This window comes from Abramis brama (assembly GCF_963993115.1).
Source record: "Abramis brama genome assembly, chromosome: 21".
NCBI lineage: Eukaryota > Metazoa > Chordata > Actinopteri > Cypriniformes > Leuciscidae > Abramis > Abramis brama.
In genome coordinates, this window is record NC_139983.1 from 11,334,156 (window position 1) to 11,356,110 (window position 21,955).

The window sequence follows — 21,955 nt, forward strand, 5'->3', positions numbered from 1 at the left end:
GTGTAATTGTGCAGTGACTAAACTGGCTCGTTTCCCTCCTACTACTGAACAGTGCTGTATTGTGTAACAGATTTTCTGTGAGAACACTGATCTAATTTTCACACAGAGCTGATACTGTGACAATAAACATGATGAGTCTTAAACAGCCAAGAGCAAATCAGAATTATAGCTACCGTCGCATGCTTTACAATATTTTTTTACATTTTCAAGCTATAAAAAATTACCAAATGAACATATAAAAAGTAAAAATAGACATTTTATAAAATAATAAATGAATACAATTGCATGTTTTTATTACATAAATAATCACCTTCATATTCAATAATAATACATAAAAAAAATATTATTTTTATCCCCATGTTTCAGTTAATTGTCGTCGGTTCCCTTTAACGTTTAAGTTAAGTCTGGTTAGGTATTATTTCTCCTACGTATTCCTGTGTTTGGAGTCATTCGTTGTACGATTTGACCAGCCTTCAACGTGACACATACATACAAAACAGGGATCTGTAGGAAAGGGAAAAATTACTTAAATATTTCATTTTTTTTCTCCTAGAGAGCAATGTATGCCACTCAACATTTCATTTTATGCAGCACTCATTGGTTTATTCAATTTATTAAATTTATAAGGTTTTTATTCACTTTTTGACTATTACTAATAATACTCTTGTGTTGGGTGTGGATGGCCTGTTACTTTACAGAGAATATGTATTTATCAGGCTAACCGGATGAAAATAATGAGATATAAATGTCTTTTGCGAAGCAATGTGTTTGGCATGGTGCTTTCCCGATATGCTACAGTGAACGTCTATAAACGCCTCTTCGTTGCACCTGTTGTTTGGGGTCTAAAAAAAATGTGCATAAGGGCACAGGATTGACTTGCTACGCTACTGAGTTTTGGTCTGACATTGTAAACAAGGTAGTAGACAGCCTGTATCTAAAATGTGCAGTGACTAAACCAGCTATTTTTTCCACTGACATCTTTCTATACAGCATATCAGCATAATTCATGTGCTCGATTACATGTGTGCTTCTGGTGAGATAAAGTGAAACTACACACCTGTCAAGGCAATCAGGTGCTTGTATTAGCTGATGTAGGAGGCAGTTTCCTGCTCAAAAGACCAGCATATGTTGTGTTTTTGGTGCTGGACTGCTTAAAGTGCCCCAATTATGCTGTTCCTAATTTTGATTTGCCTGTCTCCTACAACAGGTTTATATGCATCAAAAGTAAAAAAAACACTTTCATTTTCTCATAATATACATTGCACATCACCACATTGTTCAATGATTCTCAAACGACTCGTCGGATGAATTAGTCTCTCTAAATCATAGACAGTAAAAGAAATGGACACAGCGACCCCATAGACTTCAACGGAGAAAAGAGAAGTCAATTAGAAGTACTCTCTTCCTGATGGCTGAGCGTACTGCACAGCCTCAAACTGAGCTGGACGACGTAGATGTGACGTGAGCAGCCTGTCTGACAGTTGTAAGTCTTCTAGTAGCTGTGCCAAGGGAAATCTGAATCATTCCCTTCCGAATCTTGCAGAGACGGAGAGTGTGAGTAGGAGGTGTCCATGAGCTAGGAGCAGGAGCAACTTTTGGTAAGTATTCTGATGAATTATTTTGTCATTTTGCCTCCACGTCCCCCGATTGCCTGCGAGCTTCTCCTCCTGTCTATACGGTAATGCCTCTACTGTGTGAGAGTCGTGTGGTTATGACGCTATTGTTAGCCTATTTTTTACAAAAACGGCTTCTACGGGGCCATAACGGAAGATACAAGGTAATGGAACCTTTTATACATTGTCGTGTTTCTTTAGAAATAAATAATGGACAAATGGAGTCTTTAAACGCCTCAGATGTGAAGTTATTCGCCGTCAAAGTGACGCCAAAATGAATGGGAGTCAATGGAATGCTAACAGCAGGTGATGGCTTGCTATCCAATGGCGGCCCCCATGGAAGCTACGCTTTCCGGATGCTGGCTTACCCCCTTGCTCTAAATCCCTCCTTTCCGAGAGCTTACTCTGCTCTGATTGGCCAGATGGCCCAGTCTGTTGTGATTGGTCTACCGTGTACAGCACCTGTCGGAAGCTTTCTTATACTGTCTATGGTCGGAAGCTACACTCCCATTACCATAACTGAACTGTAAAGACAGTAACGATGACCTTGATTTTACCATATCAATACGAGCGTGAGTCCGATGATGAAACATTAAAAGAACTAGTTATTCAAACCGAACCTCCATCACAAGGACGACTCAAGCAGGGCGTTTCTCAGTGATACGCTACTCAGTTTGAGGTACATTATGAGATGTTTCAACTGTAATTCCTCACCATCAGCATTAACAAGAGTATGTCCATCAACAAACCGATGTGTCTTTTTCAAATTATTTGCAGTGCACATGTGGGAACTGTATTAACTGCATCAATAACGGTGCATATGTTCGCCCAGCACTAACGTGAATGACTGATGTAGCAAATGTTTGTACAACAAATCTTGCTTCTGTAAGACTGAAAATACTGGTTGGGGCCTGGTCTAAGGAACAAAATGGCCCTGCTGGCTAATTAACATTCGACCTCCCCCATACAGCCTTTCTTCCCCTCAGAAACAACAAAGAACTCACACAAGAACATGGTTTAATGTGAATGTTTATCATTGACTGTTGTGTTTTTGGTGTCATTTGAAATGTCTCAAAGTGAGTGGTACAGATATCTCATATCCAGATAGATAAAATAAAAGGTAATAAGGTTTATAGAAGTTTAGAGAAAACTGGTTAAGCCATTTGAGGGCATGGTCTCCCCCAACCCCCATGTCACCTGGTCAGGAGGATAAAGGAAGGTGTGCTCCCTCTCTCTGGCCTCTCTTCTTTGCTGGTCACGAATGGAATAGGTGGTCTCTTTCTCTCTCTCTCTCTCTCTCTCTCTCTCTCTCTCTCTCTCTCTCTCTCTCTCTCTCTCTCTCTCTCTCTCTCTCTCTCTCTCTTTCTCTCTCTCTCTCTCTCTCTCTCTCTCTTTCCCTTTTTCTCTCTCTATCTCAGGTGCAAGCTGGGTAAGATTATTTGGTGTAACCAATGTATAACCATGCACTAGATATTTGAATTGATTGTGGAATTGATCTCTGATATCTGAAATATTAAATTGTAACGTGATTATTCTAACTGATTTTGATATTATTTTCATTGAAGAGTTAAACGGGATAGTCAAACATTCACTCATGATTAATGATCCACAGATATCATTAAAACCTTTCATTTATGGAGTCAGATGAAATAATGAGAGAATACATAACTAAATGTATTGCAAATTTAACCAACCAATACTTTGCATGAGTGAGGACAGAACACGTGATAACCTTCCCCGTGTATTGGCAAACCGGCAAAGTATTTTGAACACCTGGTAGAAAACATAAACATCAATAATTATTCATACTTACATGTTTTGATTCTGAGGAGCAAGCTCATCCAAATAAACTGGGTACTGACCTTACAGTCTATGGTACTGACCAGTTGAACTCTCAGTTAAAAACTCAGTTGAGATTTTAAAGGAAGTCGTCAGTAAAATGACGTGTTTGTGGGCTGGTCAAGTTGTTTGTGGGCGGGCAACATACAACATAGGTGGGCATTATGCAAATGTATCTTCTAGTGACGTAGAACCGTAAAGCAGTAGGATTCGAATAAAAAACAACTCATAAAGGCAGTTCAGAGTCGATTTTTTTCTTTTGGGAGACAATAACTTTATTTATCATGCACTTTTGACTTTACAACTTTGCGGAACGTTTACAAAATTTCAAAAACTTTTAGTCTTTTATGTTCAAACCGGACTCAGACAGTGACTGAGAAACTCAAGAAGAGGTGACAACATGAAGAATGCAACAGGACGTTTCAGGTTAGTTGATTAATTTATGTAGCTTATGTGTAGTTATCTTCTGGTCATTGATTAGCATTTTCTGTCTTGACAATCTATAAATCGTGATCAGGGGTCGGGGTTTATGTAAATGTATGTAAATTTTACATGTGATGTCACTAACCCTGGAGGAATGTCGTGTAGTCCTTAAAAAGTGATTTCTTTAAAAGCAAATATCTCCCTTTGCTTTGAACTTTGAGCATTGTAACTTTGCAGATGTTGTTTATGCTCAAACAGCAACATTACACACTAACTAAAGTTAAAAAAGTGAAATCATAATTAACCACCACTTTAAGTTAACAGTTTAGCATTTCTTGGCATTCTGTATCTTTCAAACCCACTTTTAATTACATCATGACTCACTAGCTGTCTTCCTTCAAGATTTGCCGTAGGAGGAATTCAGTACTAGAGAATGTGAAATTTATGTTTTTATAAATACACACATACCACCTACTAAAGAACGGTAAAGAACAGGCACACAGATAGAGGACAGTCCTAACATTAACCACAGCAATTTTAGATTCTGTAACTCAATCCCTCTAGTGTCACCAACTATCATGAAAAATATACCACCATTTTGAATTTTCTGAAAAAACTCCCCCTTGACCATCTGATTTTCACAAACATTTTAAAGATCTTCAGACCATGGTGACAAAAAAACATGGAATTCAAGTTTTTTTTGTCAAACCGTTCTCAAATAATGTGTGAACGAATTTGACGTAGAGCATGCCAAAATGGATGTGAGGCTGTATCTCCGCAATGCTTTAGTATTCAGAACAAACTTAGCACGTGTAATCACAAGCCTGACTTGAGGGTATATGCAATACCTTTTGCCACTGTGCCGCCTAGTGGTCTGGAGATATGAATAAATACATTTTTGCTTACAACGTCTGACCAGTTTGACAGAAAATTACAAAACTGGTCTCTTTAGATTCGAGGTGGCATGCCGAGTCAGACACGATATCAAATTCTCCCAAGTTGGCGATTTTGGGCGTCGGCCATTTTGAAATTTGTCGTAAAATGCTATATTTTACGAGCGCACTGGCGTATCGTTACAAAACTAGATGTGTGTCTTCGGAACGATTACCTGAAGGTTCCACTTTATTTCGATAGGCCACTTTAGACATTCTACTAACTATAAGTAACTTTGCATCTACATGTCAACTAACTATCATTAGAGTATTAGTAGACTGTAGTAGACTGTTAGGTTATGGTTTGGTGTTAGGGTTTGGGTTAGTAGAATAAGTTGACTTGTAGTTGCCAAGTTACTTATAGTCAGTAGAATATCTGTTGGGGGACCATCAAAATAAAGTGTTAGCAGATATTAAGCAGAGAGTATACTAATACTCTAATGAGAGTTAGTTGACATGTAGTTGCAAAGTTATTTATAGTTAGTAGACTTATAGTCTAAAGTGGACTATGGAAAGAAAGTGTTACCCGTTTTGGATAATAAAAATAAATAAAAAAACGTATTGAAACTGGTCTTTATATATTCCCCGAGTCATACCGAGAACATAGATACCAATTTTGCCATAGTCGGCTAAACTTCCTGTCCGCTATTTAGTTTTTCTTTAAAAAACTACTTAAACCGTTGTTCCGATTTCCACAAAAATGTAATTGTATCATCTTCAGACCATGCTGACAAAAACAAACAAAACATGGAATTCAAGTTGATTCATTAAACTGTTCTCGAAAAACACTCAAACGAATTCAACGGCAAATAGACATTAGGCTATATCTTTGCAACGCTTAAGTATATTCTGACCAATCATGGTGCGTGTTATGACAACTATGGCCTGAGGGAATCTGCAGAGTTTCACCACAGTGCCAACTAGTGGTCAGAAGATAAAAAAATGTTTTTTAATGTTTTTTTTACAGTTTTGAACAAAAATCATGAGACTAGTCTCTTTAGATTCGATGCAGCATGCCTATTATAATGAAACTGATTATAATAGATCATTTTCAGTCCATGTCGGAAAATAATTATGGATTTAGTGTCAATAGACAAAACTGGGATAATGCCAAACTGCATCTAAAGCTGTATCTCTGGAACGATTTGACATTTTGTTCAAATGTATGGGTCAAAGGTAATAAGCAATTATGTCACATTACAAGTGATTGTAGTATTTATGGGCGTTCAAGAATTTTGCTTAAAATGTCTCCAAATGTCTTTACTCATTTTTGCTTTTGGTCTGCCTTGATTTTTAGCTGGTTGGCCCCTTAATCTTGGCCTCTAGTTGGCCCCTTAATCGCTGCTTGCTCATTGCTATGCTGTTGTTAAGGCGTTACTAGGTTTTTTTTAAAGGTGGTTGGTAGGCGGAATAACTAGTAAAAACATTCACTTAAAAAAGCAACAGAATAATTCTCTTTAAAAAGTTGGTTTGATTGTTAATTGTTGGCTCACAAACCAACAGAGCTCTCCCAAAACACTTGTATTGTCTACCACCTTTATTTCAACTTCTTGTTCTTTGCTCTGTCTTGACATACTGGTTTTCCTGTTACCCATAATTCCATTTTCTGTCCTTATTCCCCACCTCTCTGACACTCCAGATTGTAGAACAGAATATCAAGTGCTCCTGCAACCTCACTTCCTGCCATTCATTGACATTTCCTCCAGGAAGCATCTGCTGGTCTTTCACGAAGCGGCCTGTTGGAAGGACAGAATAATACTGTGTTAGTCATGGGACATTCAACACCGCATTAGTCCCATGTGAGTTCTTGAAAACACACGCTGAGGTCAGTCAACACACATTTGAATCTGACAGTGTTGAGTGCGACATGTAAACAAAGGTATAGTACTACTGTAAAGAGCATTCCCTAATGCAATGAGCAATGCTTCCAGGAATTATTTTTCCCAGAGCTCTTTTGTCAAAGGATCCTGTTACAGACACAATAAGCAAGTTAAATAAATAGGAAAAGTCCTTGCTCAATGTTACACTTATCTTTATGCGGCACAACAGCCTGCTAGGCTAGATAGTTGTGATGTTTCCAAGCTACTGAAACCTAAAACCCTCAAGAAGGTGATGGGTGTGGATGAATGAACAGTTTATCAGACCTGTGCCAAGGAACATAGATTTTTCCTTTTGGCCTAAGCTCATCTATCACTCTACTGTGGGAGTCTGGAAGTGGGATTGTGTATTATGGAAGCTTTAGTTTCACCAGCAACCAATTTTGTTCATAGTTGCGATTGTTTTGCTTCGGCAGCACCACCACCCTAGAGGAAGTGAAAGGCTTTATCAAGGCTGAACAGACTTCCTGTGCTTGTTGTCTTGGGAGGGCCTCACAAGGGCAGCTAAGAAAGCCAAGGGAAAAAGCAGACATTGTCATTTAGTTCCAGCCAGAGAGCATTCAGGCAGGGAGGTCTAGACATGGAATTCTGGACAGCAGGATTATATCTTATGAGCTTTCTCAACATGGCATGTTGCTTGCCTGAATCATCCTACACTGTTCATTTGAACAAACTCTCATTCAATGCTGCTCAGAGCCATTGCCTACCTGGAAGTTTCCTGACCAACATTCCGAAAGAAAAGGAAATGGAAAAGATTCTGAAAACAATCTGGGAAAAGAATAACAAAACTGCCACGTCGTTCTGGATTGGACTAAAGAGGCGTAAAGGTGTCTGTGTTAGAAAAGATTTGCCTCTTAAAGGATTCTACTGGACGGTAGACAACAGCCCTGAGTCTGACGTTAAAATGTGGGAGACAGAACCTTTATCTACTTGTACAGATATTCGTTGTGGGCTGCTTTCAGTGAAATATGGTGATACTGCTGCAACAAGCAATGGGTTTGTCGATGACAGCTGCAAACAGGAACATCCTTTCATTTGTAAACGAAACGTTACGGTGAAGTGCCGTCGACCAAAAATACATGGCACACATGACAAAATCGACTACAGAAATGATACGGACACATGCCATGTTCATTGTGTTTCTGGTGCCAGATTCACATTAAAATGCTCAAAAGATCTAGAATGGACCGTGTTCGGCAACAAAACCATGGATATATCGCAACTCTGTGAGTGCAAAAAAGGCTACAGGAGGGATGCATCTGGAAGCTGTGTGGATGTAAACGAATACGGCAAATCTGTGCTGACTCAACCTACGTCTCTGCCTGAAGATGTCAGAACGAATGAGACTGATGTACACATTGAGGAGAGCGCTGGAGACGTTTCAAATATTATAGTGCCTGTGATTATAGCGCTGCTGATTTTCATCGTGCTGCTGGTAATCGTAGCGGCCATCGTGAAAGGCTGCATCAGGAGGAGGTCCACAAAACTGTCCCATAGGAAGGCGGAGGCTGTGGCTCTGAATGGATCCAGCTCCATGGAGAAGGTGAATGAAAAAGAGGAAACTTAAGTGGAAACGACTGTGCAAATGTGAAAGATAATTTGATGTGACACCTCTAGACCATGGAGGGTGCTTACTGGAAGATATTCCTCTCTCAGAACTTTCAGGTGTGAGGTCTAGAGGCACAAGAGCGCTGTATAATTACTGCCTTTAAATTTCATTTGCCATTCCGTCTGTTTTACTCTCACGGTTGAAATCAGGGTCTTTATGTTGATATGGATTAATCCTATCTAGGCCACATAGTTGGTAATTCGATTTCTGAGAAGCGTACTCTGTCTTTGTTTACTCGTTCATAGCTGATATTTGAATGCACCTGTGGAGATGTAAGAACTGTAGAAGACGTGGTAAGAAGATTAAAAGCGTTAGCCGGTTCACGGCTTTTCATCCAGTTTTGATGTTGTCTCTGTTCATTTAATCACACGAACACACACATAACTAACATTAACTAAAGATGAGCAATACATTTCTTCCAGTATTACATAATGTTAATAAAAATCATTGTTATTCATGTTAGCTCATGTCCATTGAAAAATCTTAACAAATACATATTTTGATTTGAATGGAACAAATGGAACCGTATTGTAAAGTGTTACTGAAGATATTGTGATAAAACTGTCATTGGACCTGTTTTCTAATTAAATATTACTGTTATGTTTCACAACATGAACGTTTTACCTGAGGAGTTATATAAATAAATGGATGTTTAAGCTGATGTAATACCACACGTAAATGCCTCTATTTCCTGACAGATTGAGCTGAAATAGGTGTCCTGAGAGATCACATTTGTTTCTGTGACTACCTGTAAACAGCAAGCAAGAATCCGACCACTGGCGTGGCTCTGGTGTGAGTTCGTGAGTGAGGTTAATATTGTTAAATTCCGTTTAGTGCCGCTAGGGGCGCTGAAATCACTTGCAGCAGGAGCACTCAGTGGTTGCATCCGAAACCGCATACTTCCCTATATAGTAGGCGAAAAACAGTATGTGACAAAAGAAGTAAGTCCGAATTCACAGTAGCCTACTTATAAAAGAGTAGTTAAAAAGTACCCGGATGATCTACTACTTCTGGCGAGATTCTGAAGTGTGCATAACAATAATACACTTTACTATCCCATGAGGTCACGGGAGAGGATTTATGAATGGCAGTGAATTGACGCAAATGACGCTGGTAGGTCACATGGCGAATGTAATACGTCCAGATTACATTACTTATTCAAAATAAATAAGTAGCCTGCCTACTCAAGATAGGCTATGGTATGCGATTTCGGACGCAGACAGTATTTTTTGGTTTGTGGGCAAAATGGAAATGGGCTTGAGTACTGATAACTTTTTTATTTTATATCATTCTTTAATCATTTAAAATATATTTGTAAAAAGTACTATTCTTGTCTTTATTCTTATTAAGAGAAAAGGTATTGAGTGCACCTTTAACAAAGAAAATAGGCTATAATAATTAATATTTTTGAAAAGGTGAAACAGGTAGGGGCTAAGTATATCACATTTTTGTGTAAACTATGATCATGGTGAGGTTTTGTTAATATTTCACAATTCAAAAGCATAATTTAATAAATATAGGCTACAGATTGTGGGTGAAATGAATTACACTAAGGATTAGCCATAGATCAGCCTTGTATTAGACATATTCCCTTCAGAGGCACAAACAGAAGTACAGCAATGGAAACGTTTCTCACAATCTTCAGATCAGATCTCACCTTCACTGTCAGGATCAGGCTTACAGTCAAACACATAACATTTAGAGTTTAGTGAATTTCCCAAACCTTCTCATTCAACGGTTTCACTTGAAATAGAATATTCTACAATGAACCTGTGCCATATATAGGCTATATAAAAAAAGTGTAGGCTAGTCCTTTTTTTTGGGGGGGGGGGGGGGGGGGGGGGTCAACTTAACACTTATTTAACAACAACAAAAAATAACATTAACATTAAATGTTGAAAAACGTTCACTGACCAAAACCCGAAAACTGTAGCATTGTTTTGTTCCTGCTTTGCGAGCACAAGTATCCTATCCTTCAGAAAATACAAATCAGGTTTTATCACATAGGCTAATACACTGAGAGTGCAAGACTCCCCCTCCGTTTTATTCCATTTTAAACAGCATTAAAATATTTGGCTGTGGATATTTCTTTTCTTTTCTTTTTATCTGAGCGTCACACATTATTTCCATATCGACATAGCCTACTTTCTAATAGCTTCCATTAAAACGTCAACATATGCAGCGGTCGGGAACCTTACGGCTCGTGAGCCACCCTTTACCAATAAATGATCAATAAAAAAAATGGACACATCAATAGAGATCAGCTTTCTGCAGAAAATGCAACCAATTACAACTATGTTGTAGGCTACCTACCGAAGTTAATGAAAAGAAAAGTTTAGAATAAGCTAATAATATATTTCAAGTTGTAGGCAGTAGCCTACGGGCCAAAGTGCGTGTTCAGTGGGGTTCGAGCGTCACAACAGCGATCATATAGAGCTCCTGCCCTCAGATTCAAGCAGCTAACTTGTTTGTGGTAAAGGTGAAAACTATTTTTAGAATAGCAGCGAAAATGTAAAAATAGGCTATTAGTGACTGGACTGAAACATATCATTTTATTGAAACTGGTGCTGTGCCAAGAGACATTTCTGCTACTGACAGAATGATTTCTGCGCACGCTCCGAGCCGAACATGGACAAGTAGCCTACCCACAGAATGTGTCAAAACGCCCACCTTGGTGAGTATTCACGTATTCGATGTAAGCACTGCGCGTTGTTCTTCGCTCACTCACTCACTCACAAGAAGAAGAGGATTTATACGACTCAGGTGGTAACTCAAACTCACAGTGAAAGCCCTGCACAATTCATTCCATATTGCAACTTGTTTATTGTTTGTTGCATATTTGTTTGTTTTCAGTTGTCTATGGACCTAATAAATGTACTATTATTGAAATGGTGTATATATATATATATATATATATATATATACACACACCATTTCAATAATAGTACATTTATTGTGTGTGTGTGTGTTTATATATATATATATATATATATATATATATATATATATATATATATACACCATTTCAATAATAGTACATTTATTAGGTCCATAGACAACTGAAAACAAACAAATATGCAACAAACAATAAACAAGTTATAGGCTATATTGGCTGGAAAAATGCATTAACCAGGATAAACAAAAATGGCTCTTTGGTCAAAAACGGTTCCCGACCCCTGAATGTTTAACTGAAATGTCATGCGCATTCAAATGCACATTAACTTCTGATTAAGCATTATATGATCTAATAATGAAAGTTATTATAAAGTCTGACCAATAAAAAATAAAAACATATACTGCAATGACAACAGATAACAAAAGTTTCATGCTGCAATACAGAATCCTACATAGTTGTAGTTCTGGATGTGCAGGTGCCATTCCTGTACGTGCTGTCCGATTCCAGATTGTCCGGCTGAAAGTCATCCACACTGTATCCTCGACTCTTCAGAGCCGTGGCATAGTAATCTATGGGCTCCTCCGTGGCGTTTTCCCACCATCGGAGGCATAAAATCCTCTGGAAGGAGCGTCTGAAGTTGTCCGACAGGAATCCGTACAGGATGGGGTTGGCACAGCTGTTGGCATATCCCAAAATCACAGCCAGCTGACTGAGAGTGGCATTGTGCTGCTGGACGAACACGCTCACCAGCTGCACGATGTGAAAAGGCATCCAGCAGATCACGAACACTGTCACCACCATCATCACCATCAGTGTGATCTTCCTCTCGGACTTTTTGCGCTGCTGCCAGCCCGCTTTCAACGCGACCACCCGCATCTTCACTATGATGAGGATGTAGCACATGCATATGGCAATGACAGGGAAGAGAAAGCCCATCAGAAAGGCGTATATGACAAACACAGCCATCCACTGACGCTCGGGCTCAGGCATCTGCATGTTGCAAGCCACCGATCCGTCAGAGTTGGGTGCAGTGGTGGAGAAGATGATGATGGGTAGGATGACCAGGATGGAGAACATCCAGACTCCTAAGTTGACCATTTTGGCGATGGTGGGTCTCCGGTACCGGGCGGCTTTGATGGGATGCACCACGGAGATGTAGCGATCAATACTCAACACGGTGAGACAATAGATGCTGGTGAACATGTTAATGGCATCAACACTTAAAACCAAACGACACAGCAGCGAACCAAAGGGCCAGTGATGAAGTAAAGAAGAGGTGACTAAAAAGGGCACACTTAACATGAGTAACTCATCCGCGATCGCCAAGTTCAAAATGTAGATGTTCGTCGCAGTTTTCATCTTTGCATACCTAAAGATCACATAAATCACCATCGAGTTCCCACAGAGTCCCACCAGACACACCACGGAATAGATGAAGGAGATGAAGATCGCGCTGCTGCCGTGAGAATCCGCGTTATGCGTCTCGTTGCTGGAGGAGTTTAACAGATATAAACCATCCTCCAGGTTCTTGAAGGTGTCGTTGGGCAGCATTCCGACACTGCTTTGAGTCTTCTATGGATGTAAAGTATAGAAATACGAGCTCAAAAGATGCGCACATTGATGCCTCGCGACTCCGGAACGCACATCCCGACGCTGCGGCGATTTCAGCACCATGGACAGTTACTCCACATCCACATTCACAGACGTCACGCGTGTAACATGACGCCATCGGCTGCTGGTGTGTTTGACAGCGTGTCTGAGAAACAAAAATAGTTTCCTGACGACACCTAGGGCCTCTTTTCAATGTCCATATAAATGCATAATGATTAAAAAAAGAAAAGAAGAAGCCATTGGCCTATCAAATAAAGAAATTCAAACAATCTTTTGTCTTTCCTGTTGTCTAAGTTGAATTAAAAAATCACTCTGATAGCTTATATGTTTATTAGTATAGTTGGGACGAACTTTTCTTCTTCTTCTTTTTGCCTTCGTTTTTGTTATTATTAGTAACATCTTCAAATGTGGAAGAAAAAGAAAAAAATTAAACTGATCGTTTTGGTCTGTGAATAAGGAGATTTCCTGACCTGGCATGTTCTTAACACTGTAACGGAACTGTTCAGAGCACCCTGGAAATAACTGTGTATATTTATGTTTAGGATAATATTTATTAGAAACCCAACCTATGCTCATGCAGTCACACACCCAGTTTCAAGAAAGAAAATTTCATGTTTAATTTTCATTGTTACTTGCCAATACTTTGTAATTATTAGTGACATTTACTAGCAATTTCGGAGGCCAATTTTCTTTCCCAGTGCAGACAGACTGAAGTTAATGCTCTGTTTACAGTGTCAAAAGAACAGGAAGGCTTAGTTTCCAAACTGGTTGTTTAAAATTCATAGCTCGTCTTAATGCCCCTTCCCTCCAAAATTGAATAAAACACATTGTTCATCTTATATGACAAAGCAAGAGGTTTTACAAAAGGTCCACTGAATAAATGAAAGGCTCAGTATTTTGAGTCTGGAGTTATTCAAGGGAACCCTGATATGGGCATCTTTTGTGATTGTTGCCATATTCTTTATACACTCTTCCAATATTGCACAACATGCCTTAAAATAACAACAAAGCGTGAAGAAGCAGCTTATCTGTGCTTATTTCTGGCACCACCTAGTGATGGATCCAGATCTAAAGAAAATAATCCAGCTGCAATGAAATTGAATGCTTTTCGAGGGACTAGAGGGGAAAAAACAGTTCCAGATCCATATAACATCAACTCTGAATGTGTATATGACACTTTTATCCATATTTATATATATTTTTCTCTGTACTGCAAATCCTTAGAAGTGAAGTGACGTGTAATAGGCTATGTGGATTTTCATTTTTTTTTATATTTGGAGGCCATTTGAGTTTAGTGAACTCATTGTCATGTTCAAGAAACCAGTTTGAGATGATTTGAGTTTGTGACATGTAACATTATCCTGCTGGAAGTAGCCCTCAGAAGATGATACACAGGGATGGACATGGTCAGCAACAATACTCAGGTAGGCTGTTGAGTTTAAATGGTGCTCAATTGGTATTAAAGGGCCCAAAGTGTGCCAAGAAAGTATCCCTGACACCATTACACCACCAGCAGCCTGAACCATTGATACAGTCAGGGTGGATCCATGCTTTCATGTTGTTTAAGCCAAATTCTGTCCTATCATCTGAATTGTCACATCAGAAATCGAGACTCATCAGACCAGGAAACTTTTTTTCCAGTCTTCTACTGTCCGATTTTGGAGAGCCTGTGCATTTGTAGGCTCAGTTTCCCGTTCTCAGCTGACAGCAGTGGCAGTGGTGTATCTTCTGTTGTTGTAGTCCATCTGCTTGAAGGTTGGACGTGTTGCTAGTTCAGAGATGCTCTTCTGCAGACCTCGGTTGATGAGTTACTGTTATAACAATAATAATAATAATAATAATACATTTTATTTTCTATAGCGCTACACAAAAATACAACAATATAAAAGCATTCATAAAAGATAAGTACATTGAAATATACAATACAAAAATAAAATGTTATCAAATAAATTGCATAAGTAAGTGGTATAGAAAAAATAGAAGTAATCAAATAAAAGCTATACTCTAAAAAAGTACGTTTTGAGAAAGCTTTAAAAACACAGAGATTCCGCTTGCCTAATCTCAGAGGGCAGAGAGTTCCATAGTTTTGGAGCAAATGAAGAGAAAGCCCTATCACCCATAGATCTTAAACGATTTGGCGGGACAGTTAAAAGACAGGCTTCGAAGGAGCGGAGATCCCGCGTTGGTATGTAGGGGATTAAGTGTTCTGACAAATATTGAGGAGCAAGACCATGCAAAGCCTTATAAGCAAGCGTGTGAATTTTAAAATCAACCCGAAACCTGACAGGGAGCTAATGTAAGGACTCCAAAATAGGAGTGATGTGATCCCTATAGTCCTGGTCAGGATTCTGGCGGCGAAATTGAAAGCGTTTTTAACAGTAAACGATTTGGAGACAGTGATTCGTGCATTTATTTCCTCCAGGCTGGATTATTGTAACTCACTGTACCTTGGTGTGGCTAAGTCCTCCTTATCCCGCCTACAATTGGTACAAAACGCTAGGGAACATATTTCGCCTGTTCTTGCTTCACTTCATTGGTTGCAAGTTGAATACAGTGTTAAGTTCAAGGTTTTGTTGTATGTGTATAAGAGGTTAAATACAGGCTCCTAACTCCATTACAGATCTTCTTCTCCACCGGAAATGTTCTAGGCCCTTAAGGTCTTCAAACAAACTGATGCTGACTGTGCCACAAGATAGATTGAAGTTAAAGGGTGATCGTGCCTTTTCTGTTGCTGCTCCACGTCTGTGGAATGATTTGCCGGGACACTTAAGGCTGTCTTCCAATGTTGATAGTTTTAAATCCTCACTAAAGACTTTTTTTTTTTTTTTTTTGGTTCAATGTAATTTTATGAATTTGTGTGTGTTCCTGTGTGTTTTTGTATTTATGTATTTTATTGTCTGAAGTGATTGCACAGCACTTTGGTCAGCAGTGGCTGTTTTAAATAATAAAAGTGCCTTGCCTTGCCTTGAACCAGTCTGGTCATTCTCCACTGACCTCAACAAGGCTTTTTCGCCCACAGAACTGCCAATCACTGGATATTTCCTCTTTTTCAGACCATCTATCTATAAATTACAGAAACGTCTGTCTGTCTGTCTGTGTTATTCGCATATCTCTCGAACCGTTAGTCCGATGGATTTCAAACTTGACAGGTGTCTTGCTACGGGCACGAGTAAGTGCAGTGCCAAGTTTGACGTTGTTTGGATGAGAAATTCAAAAGATATCGTTAAAAATACCAGTAAAAGAAGCCCCAAGAAGGTTGTGGTTTAAAAATAAACATTCTGACATAAACACTCTGTCAGCTACACTGTTTACTTCTGAATATTATATTTTATTCACGGCCATCATTTGTAGTAGCCTATTCACAAACTGTTTGCTCAAGCGTAGCATTTTTTCTGAGTTCACTGTGTAGCCTGCTCCCTGAAATCTGTATTGTAACAATGAGCACTCAAACACACCAAACCAACAATTACTAAAAACACACACAAAAACTGATTTTGCACGGGCACTTTGCACTGCTCCTTGAATCACGATGCGCTTATTAATTTGTGGATGTTATCTGAATCTGTAAGTCAGCTATGCTGTTTACTTCTGAATATTGTTTACTTCTGAATATTATATTTCATTCTGGTGCACTTAACGTTATCGCTATTGTGTAATAGTAGCCAGTGTTGTGTGTAACGCGTTACAAAGTAACGCGTTACAGTAACGTAACTACTTTTTCGGGTAAAAAGTAGTGTAACGCGTTACTACTAAAAATTTGGTAACGAAACGTAGTTCCTTTTTCAATTCGGCGCAACGTTACTTTTCCCATGGATATATTTGACAGCGACACTGCCTCAGCTGCGCGCTTGAGAGAAGAGAACTGTTGAGAACTGAAGAAAACGATTTAGTTTCATTTTTATGTTTAAATTAAATAAAATAAAAATTTTGTTTGGAGACATGATTTTGACCACTTTATTAAGTTTGTTTTTGTAGAAAACCTGTATTTAAAGTGAATTTCGTTTTGTATTAATTGTATCTTAATTTTAATCAATGTTTTATCAACCAATTGCCTGAATTTAATAAGAAGTAAATTAAAGAAAACTATTTAGTTTCATATTTATGTTTAAATAAAATAAATAAATAAATAATTTAATCTATGTTGATTATATGAAAAGTGAAAAGCATGAGTAAGATCATAATTTTGTGCAATATATCGGGAGATAAATGGAGTGGGCAGACATGATTTAGACCACTTTATTAAGTTTGTTTTTGTAGAAAGACTTTCTTTAAAACGAATTTCGTTTTGTATTAATTGTATCTTAATTTTAATCAATGTTTTACCAACCAATTAATTGCCTGAATTTAATAAATAAGTAAATATGGCATGCAAAATAATCATGACGGCACCAGCGCGTGAACTGGAGCTCGTCTCCATACTGTAAATGAACCGAAACTCAGATAAGCTATACTTGTCTCACAGACCTGAGAAATATATAGAAAGCTTGAATATGTGTACTTTTAAACAAAATATATTTTTTTCTCTCAAAATCTCTTTTTTTTTCTCCTACTCCCTTGATAGAGTGAGTCGTATGTCTGAAAACTAAGCTTATGTCTTCTTTATCATTTTGTCCTATGCTATCAAGATGCGATTCACACCGGTGTTAGAGAGCAGAAGCGCTTTATTGGCTGTTGCCGAAATTTAAAGTTCGGTGGATAGGGGGAGCGGAGCGGAGAGAAGTGGCGCGGGCGAGCTGCTCATCGCGGAGTGTCGCACTCTACCCCATGATGCAGAGTCGGCTGAGAATAAAAGTTGCCGCACACAGCAGCGCCAATGAGAAGGACTTTTTTTCTTTCGAAATTGATACTATTTTTTTATAATAAAGAGCACAAAATAATTACCTGTTATGTCCTCCATTGTATAACTTTATGTCTACATATTTAGGAACAGATATTGGGTTCTGCCCAAAGTCAAGCAACATAAAAGTAACGTAAAAGTAACGAGTAACGTAAAAAGTTACTTTCCAAACGGGGTAACTAAGTAAAGTAACGGATTACTTTTTTAAAAAGTAACGAGTAACGAGCAAACACTACTTTTTAAAAGTAACTTCCCCAACACTGATAGTAGCCTATGCTATTCACCAGCTAAACATATCCTATTCAATGCGTTCACACAGTCTCTTTCACGGGCATCATTTGTAGTAGCCTATTCACAAACTGTTTGCTCAAGCATAGCGTTTTCTCGGAGTTCACTTTGTGCTTTCTACCATGCACAAATAAAATTGTCACTGAACTTTTGCTGTGTAATTGTAACAATGAGCACTCAAACACACCAAACCAGTAATTACTAAAAACACACACAAAAACTAATTTTTCACGGGCATTTTGCACTAGTTCTCTGTAAACCCTATGGTTGTGCATGAAAGTCCCAGTAGATCAGCAGTTTCTGAAATACTCAGACCAGCCCATCTGGCACCAACAACCACGCCACGTTTAGAGTCACTTAATGACTTTCTTTCTCACCTTTCTTCCCCATTCTAATGCTCAGTTTGAACTTCGTCTTGACCATGTCTATATGCTTAAATGCATTGAGTTGCTGCCATGTGATTGGCTTAGATATTTGCGTTAATGAGCAGTTGAACAGGTGTACCTAATAAAGTGGCTGGTGAGTGTGTTTGTGTATATAATTAAAAACAATGTTTGCATTGCATTAAAGACGCCTAATTTGGTGGACGTAACTTTAAATTACAGTCAATCTTTCAAAGGTCAATGGAATTTTGGGATATTTAATCATCAGCTGTGAGCAAACATTTATATTTATTCATTTAGCAGATGCTTTTATCCACAGTGACTTACAAATGAGGAACACAAACAATTTGTCATCCGTCTGATCTGTAAGAAAACATAGATGTCGCTTGAAAGCAAAGTTAATGGTCAACTGGATTCTATTCGTAAAGGAAGACACCTGGTAAGACATGTTTGACATGTTAAATAACCATTTCACGCTGGAATAATTTGACCATTTTCATCTCCAAGACACTCCATTTCAAAATGCTTGCACCTTGAAAATAGGATGAGATTGCAAAATTCTGAAACACTTTTGTTAGAATTTGAGTGATACCTCATTTTTTCCTCACAGATGGAGACTTGTGTTGTCCTTGAAATGTAATGAGCTCAGTCAGAGCACAACATGTGAGGAGCAGATGGCTGTCTTCACACTCTTCTCTCTGAGCCTCTCTCCATCTCTCTCTCTCTGAACTGGAGAGGAGCCAGATCATTCAGCAGGTGTTTTCTTTCTTTCCATCTAGTTAAGACCAGCGTTTCTGCCGAGTGTCATATAAGGTGACCTGAATGCTTCAAATAGGGATTTCAGACATCGGATACAGCTGTTCGGGTCCAGCTGTTAGAACCTTAATTAGTTAGAACTTTGATTTAACTAGTCAGTGAATTAATAAATCAACTGATTAATCATTGATTCACATTGTTTGTCACTTAATAAATATGTAGAATTCTAGTTAGAGTTTGTTCTAAATCCTAAGTATTAAACTTCTGCTAATAATTTAGTCAAACTTCCGACTCCAACTCTGGAGGGAAAAAAGCATCTCACTCCACTGATGATCAAATGTATTGTGATTAAATGAAAGTATTCGCAAACAACATGTAAATCGCCAAAAAATCATTATATTATAGTAGATGTTTGACCAGAGACCAGAACTGCATGAAGTCCATGAAGGTTGTTTACTTTTGAGCTGCATGAACCAGCTGACCATCTGCTACTGAGATGAATGAGAATCTGCAGGTACTAAACAAAACGAAACGCAGCTCTTATGCAGTCCAAAACCTAAGCTTACATACAGTCATGGTCAATTATTGGCACTCTTGGTAAATACTCTTTTATTCAAAACATTTGCAAAAAAAACTTTTATTGAAGTAAAACAATTTAAATTGGGGAGAAAAATCACATTATGAAATAAATGTTTTTCTCCAAAACACGTTGGCCACAATTATTGGTACCACTAGAAATTATTATGAGTAAACTATCTCTGAAGTATATTCCAATTCAGATTTAAAAAGTTTAGTACACCAGGGTGACTAGGAATATGAAATTGTCTAGCCATTACTGAAGGCTAAATTCCCTTAATTATCCATCAAAATGAGTAAAACCAAAGAATATAGTTCTGATGTGCAGCAAAAGATTGTCGAGCTTCACAAAATAGAAAGTGGCTGTAAGAAAATAGCTAAAGCATTGAAAATCCCCATTTCCACCATCAGGGCAATAATTAAGAAGTTCCAATCAACTAAAGATGTTACTGGAATCTGCCTGGAAGAGGACGTGTGTTTATATCATCCTAATGCACGGCGAGGAGGAGAGTTTGAGTGGCCAAAGACCCTCCAAGGATCACAGATGGAGAATTGCAAAGATTAGTTGAGTCTCGGGGACAGAAAAAAAATCAACATCACCTCAAACTGTTTAGAGGGTTTCAAGAAAAATCCTCCTCGCTCATCCAAAAATAAACTCCAGCATATTTAGTTGTCAGACACGACTGGAACTTCAAAAGGGACCTGTTTTTATGGTCAGATAAAAAAAAATAAAAAAAAAGCTTTTAGGCAGTAAACCCACCAGATGAGTTTGGTACAACAGGGATAAAAAGTACCCGATGCCCACGGTTAAATATACTGCTGGATCTTTAATGTTGTGGGCTTATTTTTTTCCTGGAGGTCCTGGACATCTTGTTCAGATACAGTGAGGAAAATAAGTATTTGAACACCCTGCTATTTTGCAAGTTCTCCCACTTAGAAATCATGGAGGGGTCTGAAATTGTCATCGTAGGTGCATGTCCACTGTGAGAGACATAATCTAAAAAAAAATCCAGAAATCACAATGTATGATTTTTTAACTATTTATTTGTATGATACAGCTGCAAATAAGTATTTGAACACCTGAGAAAATCAATGTTAATATTTGGTACAGTAGCCTTTGTTTGCAATTACAGAGGTCAAACGTTTCCTGTAGTTTTTCACCAGGTTTGCACACACTGCAGGAGGGATTTTGGCCCACTCCTCCACACAGATCTTCTCTAGATCAGTCAGGTTTCTGGGCTGTCGCTGAGAAACACGGAGTTTGAGCTCCCTCCAAAGATTCTCTATTGGGTTTAGGTCTGGAGACTGGCTAGGCCACGCCAGAACCTTGATATGCTTCTTACAGAGCCACTCCTTGGTTATCCTGGCTGTGTGCTTCGGGTCATTGTCATGTTGGAAGACCCAGCCTCGACCCATCTTCAATGCTCTAACTGAGGGAAGGAGGTTGTTCCCCAAAATCTCGCAATACATGGCCCCGGTCATCCTCTCCTTAATACAGTGCAGTCGCCCTGTCCCATGTGCAGAAAAACACCCCCAAAGCATGATGCTACCACCCCCATGCTTCACAGTAGGGATGGTTTTCTTGGGATGGTACTCATCATTCTTCTTCCTCCAAACACGTTTAGTGGAATTATGACCAAAAAGTTCTATTTTGGTCTCATCTGACCACATGACTTTCTCCCATGACTCCTCTGGATCATTCAAATGGTCATTGGCAAACTTAAGACGGGCCTTGACATGTGCTGGTTTAAGCAGGGGAACCTTCCGTGCCATGCATGATTTCAAACCATGACGTCTTAGTGTATTACCAACAGTAACCTTGGAAACGGTGGTCCCAGCTCTTTTCAGGTCATTGACCAGCTCCTCCCGTGTAGTTCTGGGCTAATTTCTCACCATTCTTAGGATCATTGAGACCCCACGAGGTGAGATCTTGCATGGAGCCCCAGTCCGAGGGAGATTGACAGTCATGTTTAGCTTCTTCCATTTTCTAATGATTGCTCCAACAGTGGACCTTTTTTCACCAAGCTGCTTGGCAATTTCCCCGTAGCCCTTTCCAGCCTTGTGGAGGTGTACAATTTTGTCTCTAGTGTCTTTGGACAGCTCTTTGGTCTTGGCCATGTTAGTAGTTGGATTCTTACTGATTGTATGGGGTGGACAGGTGTCTTTATGCAGCTAACGACCTCAAACAGGTGCATCTAATTTAGGATAATAAATGGAGTGGAGGTGGACATTTTAAAGGCAGACTAACAGGTCTTTGAGGGTCAGAATTCTAGCTGATAGACAGGTGTTCAAATACTTATTTGCAGCTGTATCAT

The 21,955-nt window shown here is 38.8% G+C and overlaps 2 protein-coding genes across 2 annotated transcripts; one reads left to right on the forward strand and one right to left on the reverse strand.

Annotated features, from left to right (window-relative positions):
• Positions 1-3,719: 3,719 nt before the first annotated feature.
• On the reverse strand, positions 3,720-13,061 carry sstr1a (somatostatin receptor 1a). The gene is made up of 2 exons (XM_084096714.1): positions 11,641-13,061; positions 3,720-6,543 (listed from the first exon to the last, which is right to left on the reverse strand). The coding sequence occupies exons 1-2, from the start codon at positions 12,738-12,740 to the stop codon at positions 6,495-6,497; spliced, it is 1,149 nt and encodes a 382-aa protein (XP_083952840.1). The 5' UTR covers positions 12,741-13,061; the 3' UTR covers positions 3,720-6,494.
• On the forward strand, positions 7,157-8,630 carry clec14a (C-type lectin domain containing 14A). The gene has a single exon (XM_084096715.1). The coding sequence runs from the start codon at positions 7,265-7,267 to the stop codon at positions 8,249-8,251; it is 987 nt and encodes a 328-aa protein (XP_083952841.1). The 5' UTR covers positions 7,157-7,264; the 3' UTR covers positions 8,252-8,630.
• Positions 13,062-21,955: the final 8,894 nt, after the last annotated feature.